Source organism: Montipora foliosa, chromosome 13 (assembly GCF_036669935.1).
Source record: "Montipora foliosa isolate CH-2021 chromosome 13, ASM3666993v2, whole genome shotgun sequence".
Taxonomy (NCBI): domain Eukaryota; kingdom Metazoa; phylum Cnidaria; class Anthozoa; order Scleractinia; family Acroporidae; genus Montipora; species Montipora foliosa.
The window spans coordinates 27,501-50,000 of NC_090881.1; the positions used below are offsets into that span (position 1 = coordinate 27,501).

Here is a 22,500-nt window from a genome sequence, read left to right on the forward strand (position 1 = left end):
TGCATATTCGAGGAGAAAATTTCCTATTATTTTCAGTGTCCACCAACATGACCGCCTTCTCGCGTCGTTGCACGAAGAAAGAGTCTGGGAACGAAAATGCAACTTCTCATCTGCTTTAGCCCATAGTCGTAATTGCCATATTTTTTATATAGAAAAATACAGTTTCTCAATAAGTTTAGTTACTATCTTGCTAGGGTAACCCTAGCAATAGAGGTAGCCTACTTCCTTGTAATCAGGGCACTGTACGGCTACGCACGCTAGTTTCCACTGAGTAGAATAGTCCACATGTACAGGTTTCACTGCAACTGCTGCATGACATGTGCATGGAAGGGAAGATTTGTTGGCCAGTCACCAAAGTTAGAGAAACGCATTCCATTTGAACGATATAAACTCTGTTTAATCTTATCACTTAAGTAACGAAAGGCCCTCTGTCGTCCTTAAATTTAACAAAATTATGAAACACAACTGACTTGGTTTGTCTTTCTAGATAAATTTGGTCTCCAAAGAGTGAACACAACTTGTTCAGCACGCTTCTACGATGTTCATCGTAAAGAGACTAAAGAGTATTCTGCACAAACAGTTACATTGTACATTACACTTACATTATGTCGTTTTGCCATTTCTCTTTCGCTAAAACATTAGTGAATTCGGAGCGAAATTCTGTATAGGAATCGTAGGTGGAAGGCAATTCCAGAACACAGCCACAAATATGAGCGATTGGGCGCCTTGCTAATCCTTCTAGTTTTGTAAAATTAATATCAAGTTTTGTAACACAAATTACATCTGCTCCAGTAATAAACATTAACAGGCACTTGAGCTGATGGATGTCTAACCCTCTTATGAAACGTTTAAAGTAATCCAGCGCCGAGCGCTCTGCGTTTGTTTTGGGAGCAGCATGAAGCATTCCGAGCACTTTCTTTGTTGTTGGCTCCAGCGACTGGTATACGCTGCATACTTCCTCCAATGTTGATAAGTTACCCTTTGTTAGGGCCTCTTTGAAAACGCCATCCCAACAGTCTGCCACGTACTGGGGCTTTTGGATGATTTCTTTGTGGGCTACTTCAAGTATTAGACTCATAATGTTCTCTTTTGTTGGAAATTTTCTGCATCCAAACCGTTCCAATAGATCAAGAAGCTCTTCATCTTTCTGGTCTTCATCAGCTGTGTTGTCAAGATTCCATTCGTCGTCCGTTCGTTGCAATGCCTCGCGTACAACTTGCTCTTCACTTGGGGCAAGGTATTCGTTGAATGACTGAAGGAGGGTGTCCTCAGAAACTGCCTTTTCACCAAACATAGCGCATATTACGAATGCCTTGCTTAGCATCACTGGAAAGTACCCCAGGTCTTGGTGACCTACAATAATAATAATGATAATAATAATAATATTATTATTATTATAGTTAATTTACGTATATAGCACATACTGCATGAAGGAATGATCGTATGAGCTGTACATAGAGTTGATTAGAGAAATGAGTCATATGATAAACTTATAGAATGAAACGAAAATGGGCGAAAAATTACGATAAAAACCTTTCACGATAATACGTCCAACGGCAGTCCACTGCTCGCTCTGAAAATCGTGTCTCAGAAAGGGGACCCTCCCTCTTTCTCCCAAGGAGCAAGAAATGTAGAATTCCTGCCAAGAACTTGCCAGGGCGTCTCGGTAAATGCCTCTGATGTTTTTACCTCTTTCGTCCCTCCCCTGTTCGTCTACCATAATGATTTTAAGTTCACAAGTCATTATACTGTCTTCAAGAAACTCCTTCAGAAGGTCTTGCAGGACAAGCGATCGCCTCACCCTTAAGATCCTGATGGCAAAGAAATTAAAAAGCATAATTTTTCGAACTTTTCTTTCCAAAAACCTGTCCATTTTTTTTTTTTTTTGGGGGGGGGGGGGGGGATGGAAGGGGGAAAATAATGTAAACTGATTGGTATACGTACCTCTGCTTTCCGTTTGGACTGATCAGATTAATTACTGCAGGATCAGGTTCTTGGCCACTTCCGTCTCGTCCACTTCCGCTTCCGTCTGCAGATCCCGGGTCATTTACACCATGACCACTTCCGGTGCTACCACTAGATTGCTGGCCACTTCCATGCCCGCTGACACTTCCCTGGTCAGTTGCGCTTCCACTATTTGACCCTTGGTCGTCAACACCTTCGACAGTGAAGTCCTGGTCGGTTTCCACTACAACTGCTGGCCATCGATCACTTTGACTGGCTTGGGATTGACTCGATACGTCATTAGCATCTCCGGGCATGGATGGTGTGGGTTTCTATGATATAGAAAAAAGAGAGTGACTGGTTTTTCCCAAGAAACAAATGCTCAATTTTGGTCGTGTTTACTCAGGGTTTTCGACAGTTTTGTAAAGTAGCGGAGGGCACCGGACATGACTCTTTTGGCGCGAGCTATGTAGGGGGGTCGGGGGTCGGGGGGAAGCCCCAGGCCCCCCGACCCAAATAGATCTTTAAAATGGAAAACTCAGAACACTGTTTCCAGTGTTCCTGGAACCCAATTAAGAATGAGTTTCCCAGGCATGGCTGGAGTTCACTCAAATTCTCTTTAAAAAGATAAGGTAAAAAAAGTATAATAAAAAATGTAACAAACCCCTCAAATATTGGTATCCAAGTACTGGACATGGAATGGGAACGACCGGACGAAACATCACGCCCCGGCTTCAAATGAACACCCTGGTTTACTTAAATTACTCTTTAGGAGACATTTATGATACTCATAGCAAAATATTTGAGCAATATAGTACCTGCTCTGTTAACAAACTTTGCAAATGCTGTTGACGAAAAAGGCGTCCTCTATCCTTTGTTTTTTTCCCACCACTTTTCTGCAAAAACACAAACAGTTTATTTCTTTTTCTTGTCAACTGTGTATATTCAAAGCCACAAATTAGAAAAGTGCCATCCTAACTCATTTCCAGTTTCCAAACACAGCAAAAGCAACAAACCTTTCCCTTTCTTAGCTGCTCCTGTGCACTGTTGTCTTCCACTTCACTCATGATACTGTAAAAGAAGAAGCAATTTATTATTTCAATAGAAATAATAAACGACTCCTAGAAGCATAAGTTCTAAGAGTCACTGAAAATGGCCCAACTTACCTGTCATCACATTCAAGAAGTGTTTCAGGAGGGTTTCACTTATGGGCTGCAGTGAGTAGTCAGCAGTAGGCTCCCAATCATAACTTCCAAACCCAAGGAAGGTTACTTCATCATCTTCTAGAGATGGTGTTGACATAGCCTCCCTCATGTACAGTGTTGTGTTCCTTACTTCAGTTACTGGCTGTGAAGGTAACAACAACTTTCCTGCGTAGTCTAATAACTGAAACTGTTTAGGTATTAAGCTCAAGGATCCCACCCAGTCATAAGCGCATGCCATATGTTCCCATTCCCGAAAATAGCGTCTCACAATGCCCAGGGAAACATGGCGAACTTGAACTACTACAGCAGTGTTTTTTTCATTCTCCTTGGGCTCCTGAGGAGTCCTCAAAAGCCTGGCCTGTTGCAACTGGTTTCGTCGTTGTGCATCTTGTAACTAAATTAACAGAGTGTGACAGTTAAGCACATAGTACCAACCGTTAAGCAACTATGAGGGTCTAGACATGGTTTACTGGCAAGTGTTTTGAGGGTGATATTTTTACTGCCTAGTGCTTTGAAACCCAAAGTTTTTTTACTATTATTTATAGGAAATTGCACTGTTATTAAGTGTTGCAATGCATCCCAAAAACTGTATAGAACAATAAAAAGTTGAAAAGTGTTCTACAGAAGAGAAGTGATAATGATATGAAATTTGCCAGTAAACATGCTAAACATGACTATTGTTGAAGTCATAAATAAATTTCTAAGTGAAATTAACAGACTCTGAATATTCTGTGCTTCACATCATGATTTAAAGCCAAGGTAATTGCTGAAAGTGGAGTACAGGTGATGTTTGAAATATTTAACTGTAAGCTGTTACAAGGCCTAAATTTTTAATGTTATGCAGACCCCCACCCAAACAAAATTGGGCCTTTAACTACATGTACCGGTATATATGCAACACAAAAATCCCACAATTTATGTGAATGAGGAAAAAATTGAAATGCAGGCTAAGGGAGCAACACATGACTTTAAAGGGTAGTAATATTGAAAGAACAAAGTAAATATATATGTTTTTACCCCTTCCATCAGTTTTTGTCTTTTTGCCTTGTCAATAAGCAGGGATTCCTTGTAAGCGGCATCTTGCTCAGCAACCAGTTTTCGCCGTTCTTCCAATTTTGACGTGGTGAGAAATTTGATCTCATCATCATATGAGCTACATTCCTTTGCTTCTGGTTTGCCAGAAAGCCCCAAACTCTGGTCTGGTGGTGTGATACAGGAGATGATGTCATCTGACTCTGTGTTGGCTTTTGATGTCAAATAAAGTCTAACTCTTGACATTTTACATTTTTCAATGTATCTTTGAAGTGTAAAGGGTAAATTCACACCTGATACTTAAACTTTGGAAATATCCTCACGTTGGAAGTTGGCCAGTCCAAATATCATAACCTGGTGTGAACCAAAAGTACTTTGGCCATCACTAAAAAAGATGTCCTTTGCGATGTTGATGACATGTTCTTCGCGTGCACTCAGGCTTACGTCCACCTCTCGTGTTCCACCACCTTTGTTTGCTCTTACAGACACAAAACATTTCTTGTCATCATCAAAGTGCAACCATCCAATCAAGACCTTTCTAGTCTTTGCCGTAACCTTGCAAAACAAACCGTTGACAAAAAAAAAAAACCTGCAAAGATGATTCAACTTCATCCTAGCATTTCTTAAATAGAACATAGGAATCGGCCAGGGGATAGGCCGAATATGGCCTCTTGTTAGTCTTGTTTTTCGCAAACGACGTTCCATTCTTCTCCGTTTTACTTTCTCTTCTTGGATCTCGATGGTAAACCAGGGTGACTTCGGACACAGGGTTACAATCTTACTTTTGGCAGGAGTGTGGTCATCAAGTAGCGAACCTAACTTCATGTTGTATCCTTCGACCAAGTCGTTTTGCGATGCGATGTCAGTATCGATTAAATTCAAGTTCTTCATGTCCTTGCGAAAACTAGACAAGTCAGTGCAGTTAAGGCTCCTGTAGATTATGTCTTTCTTCTCGAGAAGAGGTTTGGGTAAGAGTACTTTCTAACGCATTGCATAATGATCAGATAGAGCGAGATCCATTACCGAAATGTGTCCAACAATGTTATCTTCTGATCTGGAGATGATCAAATCTAAAATGTGGTTTCCTTTGTGTGTCGGTTGCTCTACGTGCTGAGCATAGTCAAAGGTTTGTGGCAAATCCATGAATTTGCCAGCACATGAGTTTTTATGATCATCTATGTGAAAGTTGAAATCACAAACTACCATAATTTGTCCCTTTTCAGTAGCCAACTGCTCAAGGATTGATCCAAACTCTTCAAAAAACAGTCCGCTGGTGGAGCCGTTTATCTTTAAAGGCCGTGGTCGATAGACTACTACAAGTGTGAAAGTTTTAGAGCTGGACTTGATCACAGTATCAATGTATTAAAAACTTCTGAAACGCTTTGAAGGATTGACTTTTGTAAGAAGAGACTTCTTACACAGCACTACAACGCCGAAACCATGTTTTTCTCTCGAAACACACCAAAAGACTTTAACCCTTAGGTGTGATGTCGCTTTTCACAGCTTCAGCTATGTCACCAGGGAGGAGCCACGTTTCTGTAAACGCCTTGATATCGATTTTTTTCCTCGATCACACAGTCATTCAGGATGGTAGCCTTGTTTTTAATAGATCTCGTGTTTAGCAAACAAAATTCAATGCCCTTGCATGGTTTAAACTTTGAGAATAGAGGAGCGATTGTTTCTTGTGGCCTTGTTTCTCAAAACATGTCTTTGTGGTGCGGAGCTCGAGGTGTCATTTTCACAGGGGTTGTGCCAGGCGTGTTTGCACTTTGCGCGTCCCATTGAGAAAAGGTCCTTACAGCAGACAAACTTGCGCGATAAACAGTTTTGTTAATATGAATACTGTTGATTGCATTGTGTGTTAGGTGATGGTGCCAATGCAAATAACTTCTCTCAGAAATACGCACAGGAATATTACATGAGTTAACGGGTGGTGTGGAACTTGTCGGTCGTTGATTGTTGGATATTTGAGTAGGATAAAATATTGTAGATCCAGTTTCCCAGACAGGATTCACTTCAATATCTCCAGATCGTAGCAAAATCTTCCGTGCAGCTGTTGCGTTAGAGTAATAGGCGATACGACACTTCGACAGTTTACGCTTTCTTGTGGCGAATCGCTTTTCAGCGTTTCAAGTTTGGTAAATTTGTTGACACTGGTTCATGTACTCATTATTACATATTTATTAGAAGAGGACGTTTTGATGACATTGGTTCATGCATTTATTTACTTAATGAACTCAGTCCAACTATTTATGACAAGAGAAAAACATGTACAAGCCAGTTGTTTTTAATACAACACTTTAACTTTTGCGGCTTCTAAGAAATGAGTGTGAAAGAGAATTGACCCAGAATTGAAGCACTGGGTTCAACTCATAAGAAGTTTCTGGTTCTGGAATACGCTTTCAACAGGTATATTTCTCTTCTAGGCTTGTTTCAAAATAATTTAAAATTTCAGTGAGTATATTTTTTGTTTTAACGAGGCCACCAATTGTCAAGATATGGATACCTACATTTCCTACAAGCTCTCTGCTCAGAACAAGTTATATTTAAAAACAACACCCACATCAACAGATACCCTCCGAGAGCAAAACGTTTTTGGGAATTTTTATATGACAAGGGTGTGCGGCTTTAAGACGATCTAAATTAAAAGGAAATAAGTTTATAAAAGTTGAAATACATCGAGTGAAGGTAAAACATGCATCGGTAACCACACCAAACATAGCTTTAAGAAGATTGCTCGTGCTCTGATCTACTTAGATAAGTGGTTTTCAATGGTGTGCTCGCAATCACACGACACATACCTCATTGCACCTGTCCCATTTTTGCACAGAACCAGTAATAGTTGGGATTACAGCTGATCCGGTGGAACAAAGTTTTTACTCCAGCAATTCCGAGACTTTTCCAAAAGTCGTACGATATCAAGCCAAGTCGGAGTGATCATGTTCATCTTTAGGTGTAAGCGTAACGATTCCGGCCGCTACGTTTTGAACATCCTGAAGTCTCTTCAAGGATTGTTTAGGTAGTCCATACAGTAATGCAGTTACAAAAGTCCAGTATGGAGATAACGAAAGCACGTATGAGTATTTCAGCGGTGAGGCGACTGATGAATTTCCTTATGCGGCTAATATTTCGAAGGTGATAGAAACCTGCCTTACACATGGCTGTGACATGGTGTTCCATAGACATAGATGTATCATAAAGAACCTCAATATTTCTAACTGGTGATGACTTGCAAATCACCTTTACCATGACTTGTGTATAAACAGGCATCTTACAACCAATTATTTACCTAAATATGTCACCATTTGTGGAGTATAGGTGAAAGTGAATCTTCATGCCAAAAGTACAGGGGTGATGATATGTAATTTAGCCTTCGCCCCATATACATTTGGAGGATAAATGTATAAAATATATTAGTAAATTTTCAACCTATAATATTCATTTTCTAACGAAAATGACTTCCTGTTTCTTCTGTAGAGTCAGTATTTCCATGTTTACAACGTTTGTGAGGCTGACAAAATAAAATTTGAATACATACTTTATTATGAACTATTACCGTCAAGGCATTGCAAGTTCTTTTTCCTTTAATTTCTATAATACTTACATGTACAAACTTGTTTCATCAGGGCTTCCTCGCCTTGAATTTCTTCCTTATTTACTTAAAAAAACCCTTTTACAAAAGAAAAAACCTGCAAAGATGATTCAACTTCATCCTAGCATTTCTTAAATAGAACATAGGAATCGGCCAGGGGATAGGCCGAATATGGCCTCTTGTTAGTCTTGTTTTTCGCAAACGACGTTCCAGTCTTCTCCGTTTTACTTAGTTTCTGTTCTTGGATCTCGAGGGTAAACCAGGGTGACTCCGGACACAGGGTTACAATCTTACTTTTGGCAGGAGCGTGGTCATCAAGTAGCGAACCTAACTTCATGTTGTATCCTTCGACCAAGTCGTTTTGCGATGCGATGTCAGTATCGATTAAATTCAAGTTCTTCATGTTCTTGCGAAAACTAGACAAGTCAATGCGGTTAAGGCTCCTGTAGATTATGTCTTTCTTCTCGAGAAGAGGTTTGGGTAAGAATACTTTCCAACGTATTGCATAATGATCAGATAGAGCGGGATTCATTACCGAAATGTTATCTTCTGATCTGGAGATGATCAAATCAAGAATGTGGTTTCCTTTGTGTGTCGGTTGCTCTACGTGCTGAGCATAGTCAAAGGTTTGTGGCAATTCCATGAATTTGCCAGCACATGAGTTTTTATGATCATCTATGTGAAAGTTGAAATCACAAACTACCATAATTTGTCCCTTTTCAGTAGCCAACTGCTCAAGGATTGATCCAAACTCTTCAAAAAACAGTCCGCTGGTGGAGCCGTTTATCTTTAAAGGCCGTGGTCGTTAGACAACTACAAGTCTGAAGGTTTTAGAGCTGGACTTAATCACAGCAACAATGTATTAAAAACTTCTGAAACGCTTTGAAGGATTGACTTTTGTAAGAAGAGACTACTTACACAGCACTGCAACGCCGAAACTATGTTTTTCTCTCGAAACACACCAAAAGACTTTAACCCTTAGGTGTGATGTCGCTTTTCACAGCTTCAGCTATGTCACCAGGGAGGAGCCACGTTTCTGTAAACGCCTTGATATCGATTTTTTTCCTCGATCACACAGTCATTCAGGATGGTAGCCTTGTTTTTAATAGATCTCGTGTTTAGCAAACAAAATTCAATGCCCTTGAAGGGTTTAAACTTTGAGAATAGAGGAGCGATTGTTTCTTGTGGCCTTGTTTCTCAAAACATGTCTTTGTGGTGCGGAGCTCGAGGTGTCATTCTCACAGGGGTTGTGCCAGGCGTGTTTGCACTTTGCGCGTCCCATTGAGAAAAGGTCCTCACAGCAGACAAACTTGCGCGATAAACAGTTTTGTTAATATGAATACTGTTGATTGCATTGTGTGTTAGGTGATGGTGCCAATGCAAATAACTTCTCTCAGAAATACGCACAGGAATATTACATGAGTTAACGGGTGGTGTGGAACTTGTCGGTCGTTGATTGTTGGATATTTGAGTAGGATAAAATATTGTAGATCCAGTTTCCCAGTCAGGATTCACTTCAATATCTCCAGATCGTAGCAAAATCTTCCGTGCAGCTGTTGCGTTAGAGTAATAGGCGATACGACACTTCGACAGTTTACGCTTTCTTGTGGCGAATCGCTTTTCAGCGTTTCAAGTTTGGTAAATTTGTTGACACTGGTTCATGTACTCATTATTACATATTTATTAGAAGAGGACGTTTTGATGACATTGGTTCATGCATTTATTTACTTAATGAACTCAGTCCAACTATTTATGACAAGAGAAAAACATGTACAAGCCAGTTGTTTTTAATACAACACTTTAACTTTTGCGGCTTCTAAGAAATGAGTGTGAAAGAGAATTGACCCAGAATTGAAGCACTGGGTTCAACTCATAAGAAGTTTCTGGTTCTGGAATACGCTTTCAACAGGTATATTTCTCTTCTAGGCTTGTTTCAAAATAATTTAAAATTTCAGTGAGTATATTTTTTTGTTTTAACGAGGCCACCAATTGTCAAGATATGGATACCTACATTTCCTACAAGCTCTCTGCTCAGAACAAGTTATATTTAAAAACAACACCCACATCAACAGATACCCTCCGAGAGCAAAACGTTTTTGGGAATTTTTATATGACAAGGGTGTGCGGCTTTAAGACGATCTAAATTAAAAGGAAATAAGTTTATAAAAGTTGAAATACATCGAGTGAAGGTAAAACATGCATCGGTAACCACACCAAACATAGCTTTAAGAAGATTGCTCGTGCTCTGATCTACTTAGATAAGTGGTTTTCAATGGTGTGCTCGCAATCACACGACACATACCTCATTGCACCTGTCCCATTTTTGCACAGAACCAGTAATAGTTGGGATTACAGCTGATCCGGTGGAATAAAGTTTTTACTCCAGCAATTCCGAGACTTTTCCAAAAGTCGTACGATATCAAGCCAAGTCGGAGTGATCATGTTCATCTTTAGGTGTAAGCGTAACGATTCCGGCCGCTACGTTTTGAACATCCTGAAGTCTCTTCAAGGATTGTTTAGGTAGTCCATACAGTAATGCAGTTACAAAAGTCCAGTATGGAGATAACGAAAGCACGTATGAGTATTTCAGCGGTGAGGCGACTGATGAATTTCCTTATGCGGCTAATATTTCGAAGGTGATAGAAACCTGCCTTACACATGGCTGTGACATGGTGTTCCATAGACATAGATGTATCATAAAGAACCTCAATATTTCTAACTGGTGATGACTTGCAAATCACCTTTACCATGACTTGTGTATAAACAGGCATCTTACAACCAATTATTTACCTAAATATGTCACCATTTGTGGAGTATAGGTGAAAGTGAATCTTTATGCCAAAAGTACAGGGGTGATGATATGTAATTTAGCCTTCGCCCCATATACATTTGGAGGATAAATGTATAAAATATATTAGTAAATTTTCAACCTATAATATTCATTTTCTAACGAAAATGACTTCCTGTTTCTTCTGTAGAGTCCGTATTTCCATGTTTACAACGTTTGTGAGGCTGACAAAATAAAATTTGAATACATACTTTATTATGAACTATTACCGTCAAGGCATTGCAAGTTCTTTTTCCTTTAATTTCTATAATACTTACATGTACAAACTTGTTTCATCAGGGCTTCCTCGCCTTGAATTTCTTCCTTATTTACTTAAAAAAAACCTTTTACAAAAGAAAAAACCTGCAAAGATGATTCAACTTCATCCTAGCATTTCTTAAATAGAACATAGGAATCGGCCAGGGGATAGGCCGAATATGGCCTCTTGTTAGTCTTGTTTTTCGCAAACGACGTTCCAGTCTTCTCCGTTTTACTCAGTTTCTGTTCTTGGATCTCGAGGGTAAACCAGGGTGACTCCGGACACAGGGTTACAATCTTACTTTTGGCAGGAGCGTGGTCATCAAGTAGCGAACCTAACTTCATGTTGTATCCTTCGACCAAGTCGTTTTGCGATGCGATGTCAGTATCGATTAAATTCAAGTTCTTCATGTTCTTGCGAAAACTAGACAAGTCAATGCGGTTAAGGCTCCTGTAGATTATGTCTTTCTTCTCGAGAAGAGGTTTGGGTAAGAATACTTTCCAACGTATTGCATAATGATCAGATAGAGCGGGATTCATTACCGAAATGTTATCTTCTGATCTGGAGATGATCAAATCAAGAATGTGGTTTCCTTTGTGTGTCGGTTGCTCTACGTGCTGAGCATAGTCAAGGGTTTGTGGCAATTCCATGAATTTGCCAGCACATGAGTTTTTATGATCATCTATGTGAAAGTTGAAATCACAAACTACCATAATTTGTCCCTTTTCAGTAGCCAACTGCTCAAGGATTGATCCAAACTCTTCAAAAAACAGTCCGCTGGTGGAGCCGTTTATCTTTAAAGGCCGTGGTCGTTAGACAACTACAAGTCTGAAGGTTTTAGAGCTGGACTTAATCACAGCAACAATGTATTAAAAACTTCTGAAACGCTTTGAAGGATTGACTTTTGTAAGAAGAGACTAGTTACACCGCACTGCAACGCCGAAACCATGTTTTTCTCTCGAAACACACCAAAAGACTTTAACCCTTAGGTGTGATGTCGCTTTTCACAGCTTCAGCTATGTCACCAGGGAGGAGCCACGTTTCTGTAAACGCCTTGATATCGATTTTTTTCCTCGATCACACAGTCATTCAGGATGGTAGCCTTGTTTTTAATAGATCTCGTGTTTAGCAAACAAAATTCAATGCCCTTGCATGGTTTAAACTTTGAGAATAGAGGAGCGATTGTTTCTTGTGGCCTTGTTTCTCAAAACATGTCTTTGTGGTGCGGAGCTCAAGGTGTCATTTTCACAGGGGTTGTGCCAGGCGTGTTTGCACTTTGCGCGTCCCATTGAGAAAAGGTCCTCACAGCAGACAAACTTGCGCGATAAACAGTTTTGTTAATATGAATACTGTTGATTGCATTGTGTGTTAGGTGATGGTGCCAATGCAAATAACTTCTCTCAGAAATACGCACAGGAATATTACATGAGTTAACGGGTGGTGTGGAACTTGTCGGTCGTTGATTGTTGGATATTTGAGTAGGATAAAATATTGTAGATCCAGTTTCCCAGTCAGGATTCACTTCAATATCTCCAGATCGTAGCAAAATCTTCCGTGCAGCTGTTGCGTTAGAGTAATAGGCGATACGACACTTCGACAGTTTACGCTTTCTTGTGGCGAATCGCTTTTCAGCGTTTCAAGTTTGGTAAATTTGTTGACACTGGTTCATGTACTCATTATTACATATTTATTAGAAGAGGACGTTTTGATGACATTGGTTCATGCATTTATTTACTTAATGAACTCAGTCCAACTATTTATGACAAGAGAAAAACATGTACAAGCCAGTTGTTTTTAATACAACACTTTAACTTTTGCGGCTTCTAAGAAATGAGTGTGAAAGAGAATTGACCCAGAATTGAAGCACTGGGTTCAACTCATAAGAAGTTTCTGGTTCTGGAATACGCTTTCAACAGGTATATTTCTCTTCTAGGCTTGTTTCAAAATAATTTAAAATTTCAGTGAGTATATTTTTTTGTTTTAACGAGGCCACCAATTGTCAAGATATGGATACCTACATTTCCTACAAGCTCTCTGCTCAGAACAAGTTATATTTAAAAACAACACCCACATCAACAGATACCCTCCGAGAGCAAAACGTTTTTGGGAATTTTTATATGACAAGGGTGTGCGGCTTTAAGACGATCTAAATTAAAAGGAAATAAGTTTATAAAAGTTGAAATACATCGAGTGAAGGTAAAACATGCATCGGTAACCACACCAAACATAGCTTTAAGAAATTTGGTTTTATCAACGGAGTTGATAATGTAAATTGGCCACCGTACAGAGATTCTAAAAGCTGACGTTTCGAGCGTTAGCCCTTCGTCAGAGCGAATCAAGGGATTATGGGTTACGTGTAGTTTTTATAGTAGAGTAGGAGCTACGCTATTGGTGGTAACATGGCAACGTGAAAAATAGGAATATATTAGTTAAATGAAAAGCGTTCGTTAATACCGTGAGGATTAAGGGTGCCGATTTGAAAGATGAATTTTTGTTCCAGATTCTTGCGGCTTTCCGTCGTACCTAGATGTAGGGAAAGGCCGCAGATAGCCATGTGTTTTTTGGAGTGGTTAGGCAGATTAAAATGGCGAGCGACTGGCTTGGATGCATCCTTGTCATTCTTCTCAACATCGCGAAGGTGTTCGCGGAATCGGTCACCTAGTCGTCTACCTGTCTCACCAATGTATAATTTATTGCATAACGTGCAGGTTATGCAGTAAATGACATTTGCGGAGGTACATGTGAAACGATCGGTGATCTTAACAGATCGCTTAGGTCCCGATATCTTGCTAGTGTTAACAATGAAAAGACAAGTTTTGCATCGTGAGCGCGCGCATTTGAAAGTGCCGGGTTGCTCGTTAGTTTTGAGCGCGCTTCTAACTAAAAAGTTGCCTACGTTTTTGTCGCGTTTGAATGAAATAAGTGGAGGTTGCGAAAAGATTCTGCCAGTCTCGGGATCATTTTGGAGTAATTTAAAATTACTAAGAATGATGCTTTTGACTGCGTGATTATGAGGATGGAAAGTGAGGGTGAATGGAATTCTGTCATTCTTATCTTTTTGTGACGTTTGTAGTGATGACTGTCGATCAAATTGTTGGGCGCGATGATGGCCCGCTTTGACCACAGAGACAGGATAGCCACGTTTTTCGAAGAACTGGCACATCTCCTCTGATTTGCTGGAAAAATCGGAGTCATCACTACATAGACGTCGAAGTCTAAGAAATTGAGAATAAGGGATGGAGTTCTTGACATGTGATGGATGTGACGATGAATACAACAAATAACTGTGTGAATCAGTAGGTTTGTAGTGCACACTAGTACAGAGCACGTTGCCTCTAATAGAAACGTTGATATCTAGAAAAGCCAATGAAGTTTCCGAAATTTCCCAGGTATATTTAAGAGCCGGATGAAAAGAGTTGACGGAGGTTATAAATTGATCGAGTTCTTCTCTGCTGGATGAAATAGCGCCGATGCAGTCGTCGATGTAACGGCCGTAGAGTTCAGGTTTGGGGCCGTTGTACTGACTAAAAAATTGGTGTTCAACATATCCTACAAAAAGATTGGCATAGCTAGGTCCCATTCTTGTGCCCATCGCTACACCATTAATTTGTTTGTAATAGTTGCCGGCGAATGAAAAACAATTAAGCGTTAAAACTAGTTCGGCAAGGCGGAGGAGCGTTTCCGAGCTAGGTTCTTGGACAGTGCGTTGATCGAAAAAGTGTTTAAGTGCTTGAAGACCTTCGCTATTAGGAATGACTGTGTATAGAGATGTAATGTCCATGGTGAAAATAAGTTTGTCTTGGCCGGAGAAATTGAAATCGCGGAAAATTTGTAGTGCGTGTGTACTGTCTTTAATGTATGATGGCAAAGATTTGACGATAGGCGTCATAATCCTGTCTAAGTAGCTAGAAATGAGTTCGGTGGGGCAACTACAGGCAGAAACAATAGGGCGACCTGGGTTGTTGGGTTTGTGAATTTTAGGCAAGAAGTAAATGCACGAAGTTCTAGGGGTGTTGATGATGAGATTAGTGGCAGTGTCCGGTAATTCTTGATTAACTATAAGATTTTGAATGGTGTCTTTGACAAGTTTTTGATTGTTGGAAGTGAGATCTTTAGGGATTTTGGCATAAAACGAGGTATCCGAAAGTTGCCGCAAAGCTTCTTTTTGGTAAAGGTCGGACCGCCAAACAACTACCGCGCCGCCTTTGTCGGCCGATTTGACAACTATGTCGTTGCGTTTACTAAGATTTTTAAGCGCCGCCCACTCTTCCGAGGAAAGGTTGGAAAATTTAGTGTTGCGATTGAATTTAAGTTTGTGAATGTCGTGACGGCATTTTTTGGTGAAAAAATCTAAAGAGGCAAATTGTCCCTCTGGGGGAGTCCATTTGGATTTGCGAACTAGAAGTGTTTCAAAAATATCTTTATTAGAAGTGTCCGAATCATGCTCTTTGTCGTGAAAAAAGGCTTTTAACTGAACGCGGCGAAGGAATTTTTCGACATCTTGCTTAATAGAAAATTCGTTAGTGCGTTTGGTAATAGGGACAAAATTTAGGCCCTTACTGAGAACAGATTTCTCTGAGTCAGTAAGCGGAAGATTTTCTGGAATTGTAATTACGGTATTATGGCTATGTAATGTAGTGTCGTCGGTAATTTGCGGACCTATTAATTGTTGAAGTTTTAGAGTCTTGGTTTGGTGTAAATGGTCAAACAGTCCAGAATTAAGTTGTCGGATTTTAGCGCGAATCGATTGTACTAAAATTGCTGGACAGATTTTGGAAAGTTCGGAGCGACAATGAAGAATTTGTTTGTCAAGTGCGATTCGTTTTTGGCACATAGCTCTAATTGTAATCCTCATAATATTACGTGAAAAAGAATTTTGCGCACATCGAATTTGGTGAAGATACTGATTTGAGTGAGAGAATGTAGCCGGATGAAAGTTCGAGCGAAAACCTTTAGGAATGACTTTAGAATTGAGGCAACGGCCGATGAAGTTGATGTGACTACAAAACCTAGTTTTGGCGAAAATGAGAGTGGCTAAACGGAAAGCTAAGTTACTGCTAAGTGTGGGAAAAGGAAAAAGATAACTTACGATTTCCTGGCGTAGCTCCTTGGTGAGTTTCTTCAAGCTTGGCATCGTAGTCTTGGGTCTCCTGTTAGAAATCTGTGGATTAAAAAATACTAGAACAACAAGGTTAGTGGTCGCAGCGGTTGAATGACAAATGAATGAAGGGGTAGTTTCTAAAGAAACTGTGGAGAATAAGCTGACGTTTCGAGCGTTAGCCCTTCGTCAGAGCGAATCAAGGGATTATGGGTTACGTGTAGTTTTTATAGTAGAGTAGGAGCTACGCTATTGGTGGTAACATGGCAACGTGAAAAATAGGAATATATTAGTTAAATGAAAAGCGTTCGTTAATACCGTGAGGATTAAGGGTGCCGATTTGAAAGATGAATTTTTGTTCCAGATTCTTGCGGCTTTCCGTCGTACCTAGATGTAGGGAAAGGCCGCAGATAGCCATGTGTTTTTTGGAGTGGTTAGGCAGATTAAAATGGCGAGCGACTGGCTTGGATGCATCCTTGTCATTCTTCTCAACATCGCGAAGGTGTTCGCGGAATCGGTCACCTAGTCGTCTACCTGTCTCACCAATGTATAATTTATTGCATAACGTGCAGGTTATGCAATAAATGACATTTGCGGAAGTACATGTGAAACGATCGGTGATCTTAACAGATCGCTTAGGTCCCGATATCTTGCTAGTGTTAACAATGAAAAGACAAGTTTTGCATCGTGAGCGCGCGCATTTGAAAGTGCCGGGTTGCTCGTTAGTTTTGAGCGCGCTTCTAACTAAAAAGTTGCCTAAACTACCCCTTCATTCATTTGTCATTCAACCGCTGCGACCACTAACCTTGTTGTTCTAGTATTTTTTAATCCACAGATTTCTAACAGGAGACCCAAGACTACGATGCCAAGCTTGAAGAAACTCACCAAGGAGCTACGCCAGGAAATCGTAAGTTATCTTTTTCCTTTTCCCACACTTAGCAGTAACTTAGCTTTCCGTTTAGCCACTCTCATTTTCGCCAAAACTAGGTTTTGTAGTCACATCAACTTCATCGGCCGTTGCCTCAATTCTAAAGTCATTCCTAAAGGTTTTCGCTCGAACTTTCATCCGGCTACATTCTCTCACTCAAATCAGTATCTTCACCAAATTCGATGTGCGCAAAATTCTTTTTCACGTAATATTATGAGGATTACAATTAGAGCTATGTGCCAAAAACGAATCGCACTTGACAAACAAATTCTTCATTGTCGCTCCGAACTTTCCAAAATCTGTCCAGCAATTTTAGTACAATCGATTCGCGCTAAAATCCGACAACTTAATTCTGGACTGTTTGACCATTTACACCAAACCAAGACTCTAAAACTTCAACAATTAATAGGTCCGCAAATTACCGACGACACTACATTACATAGCCATAATACCGTAATTACAATTCCAGAAAATCTTCCGCTTACTGACTCAGAGAAATCTGTTCTCAGTAAGGGCCTAAATTTTGTCCCTATTACCAAACGCACTAACGAATTTTCTATTAAGCAAGATGTCGAAAAATTCCTTCGCCGCGTTCAGTTAAAAGCCTTTTTTCACGACAAAGAGCATGATTCGGACACTTCTAATAAAGATATTTTTGAAACACTTCTAGTTCGCAAATCCAAATGGACTCCCCCAGAGGGACAATTTGCCTCTTTAGATTTTTTCACCAAAAAATGCCGTCACGACATTCACAAACTTAAATTCAATCGCAACACTAAATTTTCCAACCTTTCCTCGGAAGAGTGGGCGGCGCTTAAAAATCTTAGTAAACGCAACGACATAGTTGTCAAATCGGCCGACAAAGGCGGCGCGGTAGTTGTTTGGCGGTCCGACCTTTACCAAAAAGAAGCTTTGCGGCAACTTTCGGATACCTCGTTTTATGCCAAAATCCCTAAAGATCTCACTTCCAACAATCAAAAACTTGTCAAAGACACCATTCAAAATCTTATAGTTAATCAAGAATTACCGGACACTGCCACTAATCTCATCATCAACACCCCTAGAACTTCGTGCATTTACTTCTTGCCTAAAATTCACAAACCCAACAACCCAGGTCGCCCTATTGTTTCTGCCTGTAGTTGCCCCACCGAACTCATTTCTAGCTACTTAGACAGGATTATGACGCCTATCGTCAAATCTTTGCCATCATACATTAAAGACAGTACACACGCACTACAAATTTTCCGCGATTTCAATTTCTCCGGCCAAGACAAACTTATTTTCACCATGGACATTACATCTCTATACACAGTCATTCCTAATAGCGAAGGTCTTCAAGCACTTAAACACTTTTTCGATCAACGCACTGTCCAAGAACCTAGCTCGGAAACGCTCCTCCGCCTTGCCGAACTAGTTTTAACGCTTAATTGTTTTTCATTCGCCGGCAACTATTACAAACAAATTAATGGTGTAGCGATGGGCACAAGAATGGGACCTAGCTATGCCAATCTTTTTGTAGGATATGTTGAACACCAATTTTTTAGTCAGTACAACGGCCCCAAACCTGAACTCTACGGCCGTTACATCGACGACTGCATCGGCGCTATTTCATCCAGCAGAGAAGAACTCGATCAATTTATAACCTCCGTCAACTCTTTTCATCCGGCTCTTAAATATACCTGGGAAATTTCGGAAACTTCATTGGCTTTTCTAGATATCAACGTTTCTATTAGAGGCAACGTGCTCTGTACTAGTGTGCACTACAAACCTACTGATTCACACAGTTATTTGTTGTATTCATCGTCACATCCATCACATGTCAAGAACTCCATCCCTTATTCTCAATTTCTTAGACTTCGACGTCTATGTAGTGATGACTCCGATTTTTCCAGCAAATCAGAGGAGATGTGCCAGTTCTTCGAAAAACGTGGCTATCCTGTCTCTGTGGTCAAAGCGGGCCATCATCGCGCCCAACAATTTGATCGACAGTCATCACTACAAACGTCACAAAAAGATAAGAATGACAGAATTCCATTCACCCTCACTTTCCATCCTCATAATCACGCAGTCAAAAGCATCATTCTTAGTAATTTTAAATTACTCCAAAATGATCCCGAGACTGGCAGAATCTTTTCGCAACCTCCACTTATTTCATTCAAACGCGACAAAAACGTAGGCAACTTTTTAGTTAGAAGCGCGCTCAAAACTAACGAGCAACCCGGCACTTTCAAATGCGCGCGCTCACGATGCAAAACTTGTCTTTTCATTGTTAACACTAGCAAGATATCGGGACCTAAGCGATCTGTTAAGATCACCGATCGTTTCACATGTACCTCCGCAAATGTCATTTATTGCATAACCTGCACGTTATGCAATAAATTATACATTGGTGAGACAGGTAGACGACTAGGTGACCGATTCCGCGAACACCTTCGCGATGTTGAGAAGAATGACAAGGATGCATCCAAGCCAGTCGCTCGCCATTTTAATCTGCCTAACCACTCCAAAAAACACATGGCTATCTGCGGCCTTTCCCTACATCTAGGTACGACGGAAAGCCGCAAGAATCTGGAACAAAAATTCATCTTTCAAATCGGCACCCTTAATCCTCACGGTATTAACGAACGCTTTTCATTTAACTAATATATTCCTATTTTTCACGTTGCCATGTTACCACCAATAGCGTAGCTCCTACTCTACTATAAAAACTACACGTAACCCATAATCCCTTGATTCGCTCTGACGAAGGGCTAACGCTCGAAACGTCAGCTTTTAGAATCTCTGTACGGTGGCCAATTTACATTATCAACTCCGTTGATAAAACCAAATTTTTGTATACTACTTCCCCACCGACGCAGCACCACAGTTTCTTTAGAAACTACCCCTTCATAGCTTTAAGAAGATTGCTCGTGCTCTGATCTACTTAGATAAGTGGTTTTCAATGGTGTGCTCGCAATCACACGACACATACCTCATTGCACCTGTCCCATTTTTGCACAGAACCAGTAATAGTTGGGATTACAGCTGATCCGGTGGAATAAAGTTTTTACTCCAGCAATTCCGAGACTTTTCCAAAAGTCGTACGATATCAAGGCAAGTCGGAGTGATCATGTTCATCTTTAGGTGTAAGCGTAACGATTCCGGCTGCTACGTTTTGAACATCCTGAAGTCTCTTCAAGGATTGTTTAGGTAGTCCATACAGTAATGCAGCTACAAAAGTCCAGTATGGAGATAACGAAAGCACGTATGAGTATTTCAGCGGTGAGGCGACTGATGAATTTCCTTATGCGGCTAATATTTCGAAGGTGATAGAAACCTGCCTTACACATGGCTGTGACATGGTGTTCCATAGACATAGATGTATCATAAAGAACCTCAATATTTCTAACTGGTGATGACTTGCAAATCACCTTTACCATGACTTGTGTATAAACAGGCATCTTACAACCAATTATTTACCTAAATATGTCACCATTTGTGGAGTATAGGTGAAAGTGAATCTTCATGCCAAAAGTACAGGGGTGATGATATGTAATTTAGCCTTCGCCCCATATACATTTGGAGGATAAATGTATAAAATATATTAGTAATTTTCAACCTATAATATTCATTTTCTAACGAAAATGACTTCCTGTTTCTTCTGTAGAGTCAGTATTTCCATGTTTACAACGTTTGTGAGGCTGACAAAATAAAATTTGAATACATACTTTATTATGAACTATTACCGTCAAGGCATTGCAAGTTCTTTTTCCTTTAATTTCTATAATACTTACATGTACAAACTTGTTTCATCAGGGCTTCCTCGCCTTGAATTTCTTCCTTATTTACTTAAAAAAACCCTTTTACAAAAGAAAAAACCTGCAAAGATGATTCAACTTCATCCTAGCATTTCTTAAATAGAACATAGGAATCGGCCAGGGGATAGGCCGAATATGGCCTCTTGTTAGTCTTGTTTTTCGCAAACGACGTTCCAGTCTTCTCCGTTTTACTCAGTTTCTGTTCTTGGATCTCGAGGGTAAACCAGGGTGACTCCGGACACAGGGTTACAATCTTACTTTTGGCAGGAGCGTGGTCATCAAGTAGCGAACCTAACTTCATGTTGTATCCTTCGACCAAGTCGTTTTGCGATGCGATGTCAGTATCGATTAAATTCAAGTTCTTCATGTTCTTGCGAAAACTAGACAAGTCAATGCGGTTAAGGCTCCTGTAGATTATGTCTTTCTTCTCGAGAAGAGGTTTGGGTAAGAATACTTTCCAACGTATTGCATAATGATCAGATAGAGCGGGATTCATTACCGAAATGTTATCTTCTGATCTGGAGATGATCAAATCTAGAATGTGGTTTCCTTTGTGTGTCGGTTGCTCTACGTGCTGAGCATAGTCAAAGGTTTGTGGCAATTCCATGAATTTGCCAGCACATGAGTTTTTATGATCATCTATGTGAAAGTTGAAATCACAAACTACCATAATTTGTCCCTTTTCAGTAGCCAACTGCTCAAGGATTGATCCAAACTCTTCAAAAAACAGTCCGCTGGTGGAGCCGTTTATCTTTAAAGGCCGTGGTCGTTAGACAACTACAAGTCTGAAGGTTTTAGAGCTGGACTTAATCACAGCAACAATGTATTAAAAACTTCTGAAACGCTTTGAAGGATTGACTTTTGTAAGAAGAGACTAGTTACACAGCACTGCAACGCCGAAACCATGTTTTTCTCTCGAAACACACCAAAAGACTTTAACCCTTAGGTGTGATGTCGCTTTTCACAGCTTCAGCTGTGTCACCAGGGAGGAGCCACGTTTCTGTAAACGCCTTGATATCGATTTTTTTTCCTCGATCACACAGTCATTCAGGATGGTAGCCTTGTTTTTAATAGATCTCGTGTTTAGCAAACAAAATTCAATGCCCTTGCATGGTTTAAACTTTGAGAATAGAGGAGCGATTGTTTCTTGTGGCCTTGTTTCTTAAAACATGTCTTTGTGGTGCGGAGCTCGAGGTGTCATTCTCACAGGGGTTGTGCCAGGCGTGTTTGCACTTTGCGCGTCCCATTGAGAAAAGGTCCTCACAGCAGACAAACTTGCGCGATAAACAGTTTTGTTAATATGAATACTGTTGATTGCATTGTGTGTTAGGTGATGGTGCCAATGCAAATAACTTCTCTCAGAAATACGCACAGGAATATTACATGAGTTAACGGGTGGTGTGGAACTTGTCGGTCGTTGATTGTTGGATATTTGAGTAGGATAAAATATTGTAGATCCAGTTTCCCAGTCAGGATTCACTTCAATATCTCCAGATCGTAGCAAAATCTTCCGTGCAGCTGTTGCGTTAGAGTAATAGGCGATACGACACTTCGACAGTTTACGCTTTCTTGTGGCGAATCGCTTTTCAGCGTTTCAAGTTTGGTAAATTTGTTGACACTGGTTCATGTACTCATTATTACATATTTATTAGAAGAGGACGTTTTGATGACATTGGTTCATGCATTTATTTACTTAATGAACTCAGTCCAACTATTTATGACAAGAGAAAAACATGTACAAGCCAGTTGTTTTTAATACAACACTTTAACTTTTGCGGCTTCTAAGAAATGAGTGTGAAAGAGAATTGACCCAGAATT

At 40.1% G+C, this 22,500-nt stretch overlaps 2 protein-coding genes, 1 long non-coding RNA gene and 1 pseudogene across 4 annotated transcripts in view; 2 read left to right on the plus strand and 2 right to left on the minus strand.

Annotated features, from left to right (window-relative positions):
* Positions 1-3,250, minus strand: part of LOC137982672 (uncharacterized) — a 3,841-nt gene extending 591 nt beyond the window's left edge. The window contains exons 1-6 of one of the 2 annotated variants that reach the window (XM_068829803.1): positions 3,111-3,250; positions 2,961-3,015; positions 2,763-2,840; positions 1,945-2,276; positions 1,690-1,811; positions 1-1,353 (exon numbers count right to left, since the gene is read on the minus strand). The exon at positions 1-1,353 is cut by the window's left edge and continues 591 nt beyond it. In XM_068829803.1, the coding sequence (XP_068685904.1) occupies positions 599-1,353; positions 1,690-1,811; positions 1,945-2,276; positions 2,763-2,840; positions 2,961-3,011 (1,338 nt within the window). In that variant the 5' untranslated portion in view covers positions 3,012-3,015; positions 3,111-3,250 and the 3' untranslated portion in view covers positions 1-598. Of the gene's footprint in view, positions 1,354-1,533; positions 1,812-1,944; positions 2,277-2,762; positions 2,841-2,960; positions 3,016-3,110 lie in introns of both variants that reach the window. The other variant, XM_068829802.1, reaches the window with a different exon arrangement.
* On the minus strand, positions 3,107-5,108 carry LOC137982673 (uncharacterized; annotated as a pseudogene).
* A 1,234-nt stretch (positions 5,109-6,342) lies between these two features.
* On the plus strand, positions 6,343-12,098 carry LOC137983315 (uncharacterized). The gene is made up of 3 exons (XR_011118940.1): positions 6,343-6,590; positions 8,497-9,682; positions 11,590-12,098. It is a non-coding gene; the product is annotated as an uncharacterized lncRNA (long non-coding RNA).
* Positions 12,099-21,885: 9,787 nt separating this feature from the next.
* The window catches only part of LOC137983723 (uncharacterized), an 11,057-nt gene continuing 10,442 nt past the window's right edge, over positions 21,886-22,500 (plus strand). The window contains exon 1 of the mRNA XM_068830897.1: positions 21,886-22,500. This exon is cut by the window's right edge and continues 56 nt beyond it. The gene's annotated coding sequence lies outside the window, so the exon portion shown is untranslated.